General features: G+C 37.4%; 1 protein-coding gene across 1 annotated transcript; it reads left to right on the top strand.

The window, feature by feature from the left end:
• The first annotated feature begins 5,513 nt into the window (after positions 1–5,513).
• Positions 5,514–12,459, top strand: PDC (phosducin). Its single transcript, XM_004706663.3, has 3 exons — positions 5,514–5,592; positions 8,802–8,953; positions 11,932–12,459. Exons 1-3 carry the CDS (start codon positions 5,532–5,534, stop codon positions 12,457–12,459), a joined length of 741 nt encoding a protein of 246 aa, XP_004706720.1. The 5' UTR covers positions 5,514–5,531.
• The last annotated feature ends 204 nt before the right edge of the window (positions 12,460–12,663 follow it).

Here is a 12,663-nt window from a genome sequence, read left to right as displayed (position 1 = left end):
TTAGCAGACCACTGCTAACTGCTGATCTTGTGGTTAATCACTACGCCACCAGGACTCCTTCTTGAAGAGCTCATATTTTTGCAGAGTAAATTTCTTTAGTGAAGATATCAAGTGAAAAATAGATCACTATCCATGATGCTGTTTTGACACACCAAGTTATTTAACTTATCTTCATCTCACATGTGCTAGTCTTATTTATTGGAAAAGCAAAAATTCTTTGAGAAGGGCAAATTCTGGGAAAAATATATTTGCTCCGTAGTGTCGCATATCAAAATTTCTACCATAATTCTATCAAAGTTATGATGAACTTTATGCAGATACTAGGGGTGGATTTTATGCACAATGGCATCAAGATGCGTTTTCCTAAGTTAGAGAAAGAGAACTAACATTTAGCCATGTCCACAGAATTTCTTATTCTTGACAGCTATTTCAAGGATGAGGTGACCTGCATTCCATTCAAATTTCTGGAGATTTAGGTTTAAAGAAAACTCATTTTGATATCACAAAAATAGGACAGTTGACTTAATTCAAAGTTAACAGCCCAAATAACTAACCCTAACAACAGAAAATTCTGGGTGCTGTTAGCATTTCTGCAAACACCATTGAAAACCAAAATTCAGAAAAGGTATATGAATCCATATTAACTAAACAGAAAAGGGAAAATTGTAGGTAGGAAGGTCAATTCATCGGAAAGCCACTCTATTCCACTCAAAATAAATGCTCACCTGCCATTCCCCACCTGTGCACACATTTCCAGAAAATTTTATTACTTTGGTTTCCAAGGCATTTTGGGCACATTTGATTGGCCTGGGTTTCCCACCTCTGAGTTAATATGCTCTTCATTTTGTACATTTTTCACTGTCTTGTGGTACATTGATCTTACTAAAAATAAATAAAATTACACAGTAATGAGATGATTGCTGTTATTACATGCTTCTGAGTAATACATAGTGGCCCTCACATATCAGGGCGAAACACTATCCAGTACTGCAATGTTTGAGCTCAGTATTGCAGTCGCTGTGGGAATCCGTCTTGTGCAAGGTATCCAGCGGTTTCTTACTTGCTCACCTTCTACTTAGCAAACCTGATGTCTTTCTCAGGAACTGGTCCCTCCAAATGGCATATCTAAAGTATACAAGATAGGAGACTTTGAAAATGACTTAGAGAGAAATTATTCATTTTAAATGCTTGGTTTTAAGAATTTTAGAGTTTTAATCATCAAGTCTTTACTCAATACCTATTAAGTACCTAAGACTAAATAGTACATATTTTGTATGACACCGTTCATATAATCTTCCTGGCAACAATATTATTTTAGTTTTACAGATGAGGTAACTAAATCACAGAGACTTTCCCAAGGTCACACAGTAAATAACTGGCAGGGCTGGGTTTGAATGCAAGGGTCTGCTTCCCATTCACTATACAATACTCTCCTTGTAAGCATTACAATACATGACAACTAATAAAAGCAACAATGTTGATATTCAACCTAAGTTCATATCACTCTGAGCTAGCAATTGCTTCTTCTCCAAGTGTATAAATAAATTAGTGAGCTAGGAAAAGGAAAAGTATGGTATAGATTAAATTCTTAGATATACCTTTTACAATCTGAGACACAATGGAGCCTCTAAAGCCCAATATTAAGCCTCATGATCTGACATGGTACTGTTACACCCAACTGATGTATGAATCCCACCTCTGATCACTTATTTTAATCAGAGAGTGAAAAGGGGAGCATATTTTTGTCAGGAGTTCAGTCTTACTTTGAGGGAGACATTTATAGAACACAGCTATGTTAAAATATCTCTTATGAATAAATATATTAATACTGTTGAGCACATTAGCCTGACTTAGTTGATCAGATTAGCTCAGTCACCTTGGAAAACCTAAGACACATTCTGTGGGGTTAAGTTTGGGGCTGTTAACCACAAGGTTCAAACTCCATGGGAGAAAGATGAGAATATCTACTTCCTGAAAGATTCACAGCCTTCGAAGCCCCATAGAAGGTCGTTCCAGTGGGTCGTGGGTTCCAGTGAGGCTGCTAACCACAAAGTAAGTTCTCTAAGCAGCTCGAATGTACCCGCTGCTCTGAGAGAGAAGGCCAAGGCATCCTAAATCTTCAATAAGGATTTCCCACTCAGACTCCCAGCCATCCAGGCAATGCTGATCCAGAGTGACGCTATAGGACAGGGTAGAAATCCCCCTGTGGGTTACAGAGACTAACTCTTTTTTTAAAATCATTTTATTGGGGGCTCTTACACCTCCATACAACAATTGTATCAAGCACATTTGCACATATGTTGCCATCATCATTTCCAAAACATTTCTACTTCAGTCCTAGGTGTAAGCTCCTCTTTTTTCCCCCTCTCTCCCTCTCCCTCCTACCATCATGAATCCTTGATCAATTATATCTTATTATCTCATATCTTACACTGTTTGTTTTCTACTTTCATTTTCTGTTATTTGTCCCCTTAGGGGACTATACATCCAACCTTGTGATGGGTTCCCCCTTTCTCTCCCTTTCCCCTCCGTGACTGTGCCCCTACCCTCATGATATCGCTACTCCCACTACTGTTACTGAGGGGTTTTATCTGTCCTGAATTCCATGTGTTGAGATTTCTTATCTGTACTAATGTGTGTTCTTCAGTCTAGCCAGATTTGTAAGGTAGGACTGGGTTGTGGTACTGGAGGGGAGGAAGCATTAAGAAATTAGAGAAATGATGTGTGATTCATGTGTGATACTACACATTGGTTGGATCATCCCCTCCTTATAACCCTTCTGTAGGGGATGTCCAATTGTCTACAGATGGGCTTTGCATCTCCACTGCAACCCCTCTCATTTGCATCGCTATAGTTGCTTGTTTTGGATCTTTTGAAACCTGATACCTGATCTCATCAACACCTCATGATCATACAGGCTGGTGTGATTCTTCCAGGTGGACTTATTTGCTTCCTTGCTAGATGGCCACTTGTTTAACTTCAAGCTTTTAAGACCCCCATTATTATATCTTTTGATAGCTGGGAATCATCTGCTCTCTTCACCACATTTGCTTATGTAACCATTTTGTCTTCAGCGATCATGTCAGGAAGGTGTGTATCAAAGAATGCCAGAACAAAGTGTTCTTGTGTTAAGGGAGTCATTGAGTGGAGGTCCAAAGTCCATCTGCTATCTTAATACTTAACATAAATGTAGGTACATTGGCCTCTATCCCTTTCATTATAAATTGATATAATTACATATATTCATGTCTATAGCTATACCTCTATAATAGCTTTTGCCTCCTCCTATTTCTTTCCTCTATTTCCTTTCACCTTGCTCCTGTCCCACTATCATGCTCACCCTCTATTTGGCTCTCAGTAATTCCTCTTGGATACACTGCATTTGATCAAACCCCACCACACATTACACACCCTCCTCGCCATCAAGTTTAGATCTCTTATTGTTCCCTTTTCTGTTTGTTGGTTCCCCACTCCCTCTCCCAGTCCACTTCTCTTCCGTGTACCCCCAGAACCACTGGTCCTGTTGTTTTCTCCTTGGGATTGTTCATCCTGCTATCTTATATAGCTATAGGGCAAAATGAAAACAAAAACGAACAAACAAAAAACAAGAAGAAAAAAAGATCAATGATAAATTTTCAATTTGCATGACGTTTAAGAACCAATAACAGGAAACGCACTTTGTTTTTGTACTGACTTTAGAAGGCCATTTAGAATTAACCATCAGTCATGTAGAATTAATTGAGATAGCTTTCGGGGTAGAGGGAGGTGAACAGAATCGTATTACATATACTATAAGCTGATGAGGACTTATTTAAAGAAGAGAAATAGATAATTCAATAAAAACTGTATTAAATGATTTAGTTATATGGTGATATTTCTGTTATTTTCCATTTTCTCATTTTTTTCTAGTGAGTATACAAAAATTTAGATCAGTTTGCTTGGTTAGTGGATTCATTCTTTAAGCATTCAAGTACTATCAATCAACCTAAACCCACTGCCAATGAGCCTATTTCAATTCATAGAGCCCTTATAGAAGGGTTTCTGAGATTGTAAATCTGTATAAGACAGATAGCCTTACCTTCTCCCTGGGAGTGGCTGATAGATTTGAACTTGTGACCTTGCAGCCAGCAGCCCAATGTCTAACCCACAGTGACTACCACAATGGACTAAACTATAACAATTGTGTGGATGGCACCAATAGTGTTTTGCTCTGTTGTACACAGGATTGTTGTAAGAGCCAAATGAGCAGCACCAGCAACAACAATTGAAAAAAACTAAATATTAAAGTACTGAAATAGAATTGCATGAATTTTTGTAGCAAACAGTAAAAATGAAAGCATATAATAAACAATATTCACTAGTTACATAAATCTAAATTGAAAGACTTGAAGAAAAAAGGCAAATTATGCATTAAGTAAAATCCTTAGTTCTAGACATCTTTACATCTAGATATCTTTTCGTGAGCTATCCATCCATTTCTATCTCAGTACATAAGTCTTCACATATACACATGAAAAGGCTTCAAAATTTGTGGGAAATGGTAATTAAGAGGTGAAAAATATAAACTTCATTTTTCAACACAAGTTCCAATATCTTAAGATGCTTTTGTAAGCAATGATACCAGCATTTATTTCACCCCTAAAGAACTGAATGTCTTGGTGCCTTCACCATGTCTATGCAGCTTTTTATTTTACTAACTGAAGAAAAATGGGAGCCTTTTAAAGACATTTTTAAATTAGGAACAGAAGAAGCCAGAAGTCAAACCAGCACTATAAATGAATGCCTAATGATTTATCATATAATTTCTTAGAACATTGCCCTTTATTGAGAAGAGGAATGAGCAGGAGTGTTGTTGTTGTGGAGACAGGCTGTCTGGTGAGGTTCTCCAGGGCATTTTTCTACTTAGGCTTTGTCTAACTTTTTCAAAATTCTCTTATGATGATCATATTAAGTCAAAATAAATTGCTATCAAGTTGATTCCAATTCTCAGCGACCCTATAGGACGGAGCAGATCTTCCCCTGTGGGTTTTCTGAGACTAAATTATTAGTGGGAGAAGAAATTCCTCACCTTTCTCCCACAAAGTGCCTAGTGGTTTTGAACTACTGACCTAGTGGGTAACTGCCCAAGGGTAACACATTTTGTTACAATTCTTTGTCCTGAAAAAGTAAACAAGCAAAATTCTTTAAGCGTGCCAACATTTGTTGCTATGACCTTTCCTGTGGACCAGTTTCCTTTTGCTTTGACTGAACCACTTCCATCTCTTGGTAGCTTTTGCTTTGATTGTAAGTTCTTGGCTGGACTGATGAAGTCACTCATAGGAGCTCTTTCAAACTGATGTCTTGTTTCTCTTGGTGCCTCAAACTACATCTTGCTCAAACATATTAGAGCAAGTTAGGATGAGTTTATTTTGTTGAGAAAAAAATGAGCTCCAAGCATAGTTTTTAAATTTTTCATTCGTAATTATAATTTTCTATGAGTCATAATTATATCTTTGTTTGTCTGATAGATTGTATCAAGTTCAGTCCCTAAAATGGAAGAAGCTAAAAGCCAAAGTTTTGAAGAAGATTTTGAAGGGCAAGCCACACATACAGGTAAGCAAACCTAGAAGAAGAAAAGAATTATTGAATATAAAATATATTTCCTGTAATTATCTTTAGGTGGTTTGATAGTTATTTCAAAGCACACTTGCTTTGTGTAATCAATTTCAAATTGAACAATTCTTAAAATAGTTTTATTTCTAAGGTAAAGACTGAGAAGCATACTTACTAAGAATTTCTTCCTACCCAACAATCACAAAATCTCTCTACTTACACTATAATTGATTAATTTTCCTCTTTCCCAATTCCCTCAATATGAGCTCTTTTTGCCATTGTAAACTATAGTGGACTAAAAGACAAAGGAATACTTTGAGTATTTGATTTTAAAACTTTGGACCTAAAATAATATTAAGGAAATCATTTTTTAAATTATTATTATTTTACTTTTTAAAAATTAGTTGGGATTAATCCATATTGCATATCATCTATATTTCAATCACCTCAAGTAGAATGTACAATTGCTACCACAATCAGTTTCCCAACATTCTTTTCTACATGGACTCCTTGACATCTAAAATATTATTGAATCAAACAGATGTTAACATCTCTCCAGAAAATTTCCAACTTTAATTCATTTGAACTAGATTTCTTAATATGTTAGGACCTGATGCCAGGGGCTTTGGTGAAGAGCAAATGTTTTGAGAATGACGAGGGCAATGAAGGTACAAATGTGCTTTCCACAATTGATGTATGTTTGAATTGTGATAAGAGTTGTATGAGCCCCTAATAAAACGATTTAAAAAAGAAAGTTTTAATGGCTGTCTATATTCCACTAAGCTAAAAAATCAAGTAGCATGACTGAAAACGAAAAGCCATGTTTCTTTTAACTATACTGAATATCATTTGACCAAGATTTCCTTTTTTTCTTTTATGAATAGGAGCCATAGTCTTTCCAATTATCCAACAGTTTAAATAAATTCACACAAGTACTACATTAAATACATGGGAACTTATTATACAATGAGTCATTATATAATAGCAGTGTGATCAATACCTTTCTAAGCATGATACAAAACCTATAACATACAAGATAAGATTGATAAAGTTATAGAAAGGAAGGAAAGAAAAAAAAGGAATCAAGTGGGCAGGGAGTATGGAAATGGAAGGCAAGATGGCCAACAGGCAAACAGCTGCCTAGCAAACATAAATCAGAGGAAATCCAAAATTAACTTAGTAAATTGAGGATTAATATTCACAACTCACATGATAGTCAGTTTCCCAATACATGCTTGATAAAGTAGCATGTATTGGGAGGAGGGCACCCTCAATGAGAGAAAATTTTCCAGTAGCTACAGCAATGTGCCATGGTTCAATCATTCTTGTATGTTCAAATAACAATTCATGGTCCACACAGAACTCACAGAAATTACTCATGATTATGGAGCTACAGTAGGTAGGAAAATTAACAGGTTACAAGTCATCATCAGAACTCAGATTCGGTTCTTTGTCCATAGCACCTCTTTTCAGCCAGGCTGGCAGACCTGCTGCTTGCTAATCCTAGACCCTTCAGTCATGTGGTCTCTTGACTTCTGCTCTGCTCCTTTAGTGCTATCAAATGCCCATAGGGCACCCTGACTTCCAAGCCAGCCTTCTGCCTGAAGGCATTCAACTTGACTCCGTCTGTGGACTGGGAAGACCAGCTTTCTGTCTCTTTGTCTCAGTGCTGCAGCCTCTAGGGCATGTTCTGCTGCCGCTAAGCTGATACCAAAGGGTCAAAAGTAGAAAGGAATTGTTTTGGAAATGTTGATGGCAACATATGTAAAAGTGCACTTAATACCAATGAATGATGGATTGTTATAAGATTTGTAAGCTTCCCCCCAATAAAATGATTAATTTTTAAGAAGAAAGATGGAGGAAAAATATATAATAATATACGGATATTTGTAGGACAAGTAAAATGAAATTATTTTTCTACATACATAAATACATACACAAGCATGTTTACATATGCAGAAAATGAATCTGGAAGACTCCATAAAGCCCAGACACACCAACCCCCACCATCAAGTCCATTTCAACTCATCACAACACTAAACAGAGTTTGTTAAACTGTACATCTTTATAGGAACAAATAGCTTCATCTGTTTCCCCGGAGAAGACTACAGAAGAAAACAGAAATTTCCTGAGTATAAGTTCTATAGATAAATTATTGAAAAATAAGGTTATTAGACTGTAATAAGGAGAAGATAATGCATCTACTTATAAAAACTCACTGCCATCAAGGCGATTCTGGCTCATAGCAACCCTATAGGACAAGGTAGAACTGCCCCTGTGGGTTTCTGAGGCTGTAACTCTGTGGGAGTAGAAAGCCTCATCTTTCTCCTATGAAGTGGCTGGTGGTTTCGAAATGCTGATCTTGCAGGTAACAGCCCAACTCATAACCACTATGCTACCAAGGCTTCTCTTTTCTCTACTTACAAATGCAATATTAAGGATATGTATGTGGTTAAGTTTTAATGAGGAGTATTCCATACAAAACTGTGTATTTTCAAGAATTTGAGATGCTCCTTTCAAACATTTGTCTGGGCAATTGAATACCAGGGTTCTAGTTGGATCTTCGTGGATTTAATTCAGTTTTTTTTAATCTGAAAGGTTATTTACTCATCATTTCCACATTTGTAAAAGAAATTTTACAATCTTAGAAAGTGCTGGGTGGTTTGGGAATGTAGTTCTTGAAGTCATCTTGTTCATTTTGTTCATTGAGGTCAGACTTTCCCCTCACTGGTCATTTGCGTAACTACTAATATTATCCTTTTCTGGAGCCTGATTAAAAATTAATTTATTCCCTCAATAAGCACGGTTTCCTTTATGTAATAGTGTGGTCCCTATTTCAGTTAATTGCTAAAGTTTGCTTCTTATTTAATAAAGGTACTATTTTTCTAAAATTTAGATTTACTCCCACCATTTTAATTTTTAATATTTTTACTCCAAAATTTTGTTAATAATCCAAGGTGCATAATTTAGATTTTCATTAGTGCTGATGTTTCAGAAAGATTCTTTGCCAAAGCCAATTTAACAAGATTAATGTAGGAAAGCATTTTTATGAGCAGGGCTGTCAGAAATTTCTAGCCCAAACAAGATATTTGTATCTGATACAGGAGATGACAAGTCTATTCCCATGGTGATACTTACACAAATTGAAATTGTGGAAATAGTCCTCCTGAAAATAAAAGGGAAATAATTAATTTTAGATTTTATTCCAGGACCTAAAGGAGTAATACATGATTGGAGAAAGTTTAAATTAGAAAGTGAAGATAGTGATTCAATCCCACCCAACAAGAAGGAAATTCTCAGGCGAATGTCTTCACCTCACAGTAGAAATGAAAAAGACTCAAAAGAACGATTTGGAAGAAAGGTAAGGTAAAAATTAACATACCTTCTTTTCACTTAGGGACATGATTAGACTCCAAAGACGAGGTCATTGTGCAAAATTGTCATTTTGTGGCAATCAAGGAAGACCCCATCAGATAACAAAGTGGAAGATGATTACATCATTACCTTGTCGCCAAATGACACCATCACCTAACTGCCAACCACTGAGAATCCTGCTCCAGCCAAGTTGACACACAACCCTAACCATCAGAGAAAGCATTACTGCCACCTTGCGCTTCAGTGTCTGACATTACCAGACAGATGTCGCTAGTGCACAGACTATCCAGATCATACATGTTTTACTATTGTCATAAATGCAAAATGTCAGACAATGTAGTAGTCAGTAAGTGAAGAGAAATAGGAGGATTTAAAAATTATTCAAACTTTTCCATTATCTTTTAATTCCATCTTTTCACAAAATTTTTGAAACTTCCTCATAAATAATTAACAATGTGGTTTCCACATAAATAGCTACAAAAAGCACTTCAGAAATATTACAAAAGTATTTGTTGCAACACTTTTTGTACCGACAAAAACTGAAAATGAAGTGAATGTTTATCCTGGTAACTATTAAAAGAATGTGTGACAGTTACATGAACTGACTTAGAGTCAGTTTTCAATGTACAATTATATAAGAAAGCAAGATACAGATATTTTAAAACAAACTATATTATCCCATTATTTAAAGCACTTAATTCATCATGTAAGCACATGTGTTCATATATCTGCTCATATGAAAAGCTACTCACCAAATTGATAGTATTCTTTAGAAGGACATGATTGTTTGGAAGGAAAACGGAAGGAGGAAGGAGGTAAGTAGAATAAACCACTTTAATATACATATATATGTATATATATGAATTTTTAAAAGCAACACTTTTTTACAAAATATCACATATTTACCTGTTACTTAATGTGTAGCAGTCCCTAGGAAACACAACCAGTTCTATATTCAACTACTATGAACCAAAATGTTGGTGATGCCAACTCACCGAGAGACCCCTATGAACATAGGGCTAGCAGTCTACTTTCAAGGGGTCACAACCTTGAAATCCCATAGGTGCCGTTCTACTCTGCACCTATGAGACCGTGGAGTCAAAACCCACTCTGAGGTGACTTATGATAAGAATATGTGTATGTCAATGCATGGTATTGAAAGACAGTCTCTAAACTGTTGCTGGGGATTATCTCTGATTATTAAATGAGTCGATTCTAACTCATGGAGACCTGGTTGGTGCATTACAGAGTAGGACTCTCTGCAGGGTTTTCTTGGCTCTAACTTTTCAGAAGCAAATTACCTGGCCTTTCTCTGTTGTCTCCTCCAGGTGGTTTTGGAATTGCCAGCTTGCAGGTTAGCAGCTAAGAAAAGTGGTAACATTTCAGTATTCCTTCTTTCCTTTTTAAAAAAGTAATTTTCAATGCAAATAAGAGCCCATTGGAATCATACAATAATAATATAAGCCAAGAAATGATTTTCTTTTCTTTCTTGTTTTGCTTTTTGAAGTGATTTTCCTTGTGGGGGACAATCACTTTGGTGTAATATTTATCTCCAACCAGTGCACTGATTCTGAGCAGACACAGCATGCATCAGCAATACGCTGTGCTTCCACCTTCTGACCTTGAAGGGTAAGATCTTGTTTTAGAGATTTGCTTCCTTCACTGACTCACCATGTGATGTGGACAAGCAGTTAAACGTTCCATCAGAGGAATGATGATTACACGTCTTCCCCTGGTTTTAAAGGATGTGAAGAAAAGACAAAATTGAATATGCATTGCCACAATTATCGTACTATACAAGTGTGCAACATTAACATGATTAAAACTCTGACACTAAGGTTCTTTTTGTCCGTTGCTGTGGAGTTGATTCCGACCCATAGTGTGCAGAGTAAACTGTCCGGCGCTGAATTGCCAAGGCTCTGACTTTTTGGAAGTGGACCACCAGACCTGTCTTCTGAAGCACCTTTGGGTCAGTCCAAATGTCAACCTCCCGACTAGTAGTCGAGCAATTAATTATTTGTGCCATACACCATTTCCTAAATTTACACTAAAGGTCAGACATTGAAACCTCCTATCCTGGATAATAAGACCCGGCTTTTTGCTCCCTAGGAGGCGCTGTGGAGGAAAGACTCCGCTGTCACAAAGGGTCACTATGACCTGACAGCACACAGCAATGACAACATAGCTCTAGCTAAGGTCCCTGGACGGCAAAAATGAGTTCTGCTTCTCTATGAACTGAAGGGTGAGCAGTGTGAAAACACTCAGATGCATGGTGCAGAAAAGGCCTGGCTATCCATTTCCAAAAGGCAGCTCTACCTGATGGAATCGGAATCGACTGGCGTGCAGCAATGGACAATTCTCCATCACTTTGGGGAAAGTTTTACAGAAAGAGGACGGAATTATTGGTTTTGTTTTCACCCCCTTTCTTTCTGTAAACTTTTCTCCAAAGTGGCAGAGAGTTAAATGATTGGGGCTGCGCGAGGCTGGGAGCATTGTGTGGCTGAGCAGTATTCAGCAACACGTATGCATGCGTCTCACCATTCCTTAACTATGAAGCCCTTAGTGAGCCCGTTATGTACCCAACACGATAGCAGATGTTGGAGACACAGTGATGAAGGAGATGGACAAAACACCTGCCCCCGCAGGATTTCTCAGTTGGGAAAGCTGACATTAATAAGAAAACAAATAAATATATAACCATGTCAAGTAGTGTTCCTTACGATGAAGAAAAATTAACCAGTATAAAGAATAGAACGTGTGGCGCTCCTTGAGGTGGTGTAGGCAAGGCAGGGAATCTTTGAACAAAAGTTTGAATGAGGTGAAGGAGAAGCTAATGAGAAGAAAGATGATCCCTGAGTGGGGACAAGAACAAATTAAAAAGTTACAGGGTTAAGAGCAGTGTTGCTGCACCTACGGAATATACATTTCTGACTGAATGATCTCTATTTCCCCATCTACTTTTAGATGAGTATTCAAGAATATGAACTAATCCACCAAGACAAGGAGGATGAAAACTGCCTTCGTAAATACCGCAGGCAGTGCATGCAGGACATGCACCAGAAACTGAGTTTCGGGCCTCGATACGGGTTTGTATATGAGCTGGAAACTGGGGAGGAATTCCTGAACACCATTGAAAAGGAGCAGAAGATTACCACCATCATCGTCCACATCTATGAAGATGCCATTAGGGGCTGCAGTGCTCTGAACAGTAGTTTAATGCGCCTTGCTGTTGAGTACCCGATGGTTAAGTTCTGTAAAATAAAAGCCTCTAATACGGGTGCTGGTGACCGCTTCTCCTCAGATGTCCTCCCCGCCTTGCTGGTGTACAAAGGTGGGGAGCTCATAAGCAATTTCGTTAGCATTGCTGACCAGCTTACTGGGCAAGCCTTTGCTGGAGATGTGGAGGCCTTCCTAAATGAGTATGGGTTACTACCTGAAAGAGAAGTTCATGGCCTGGAGCAGGCCGACGTGGAAGATGAAGATATTGAATAAAGATTTGTGGTATCCATTTCCCTCACATTGCTCTTTTACACATTGAAAGTTGATCTTGGTAGTATCCATATGACTTTAGTGAAGACCAAGTATACTCATTGCAATTATACTTGGAAATATTTTTTTTACACTAAAATGGTCTTATTATTAGCCTTTCTCAATTAGGTTTGATTTATATAACCTTTTATTACATAAATATTTTTT

Source organism: Echinops telfairi, unplaced genomic scaffold (genome assembly GCF_000313985.2).
Source record: "Echinops telfairi isolate 266 unplaced genomic scaffold, ASM31398v2 ScPeMD7_7424;HRSCAF=8462, whole genome shotgun sequence".
Lineage (NCBI taxonomy): Eukaryota > Metazoa > Chordata > Mammalia > Afrosoricida > Tenrecidae > Echinops > Echinops telfairi.
The sequence above is the reverse complement of the archived record's forward strand: the minus strand, read 5'-3'. Positions and strand labels throughout refer to the sequence as shown.

Coding starts and splice junctions, on each gene's coding strand:
- PDC (XM_004706663.3), top strand. CDS start 5,532: ATGGAAGAAGCTAAAAGCCAAAGTTTTGAAGAAGATTTTGAAGGGCAA. Junction 5,593..8,801: donor AGGGCAAGCCACACATACAG/GTAAGCAAACCT, acceptor ATTTTATTCCAG/GACCTAAAGGAGTAATACAT. Junction 8,954..11,931: donor AAGAACGATTTGGAAGAAAG/GTAAGGTAAAAA, acceptor ATCTACTTTTAG/ATGAGTATTCAAGAATATGA.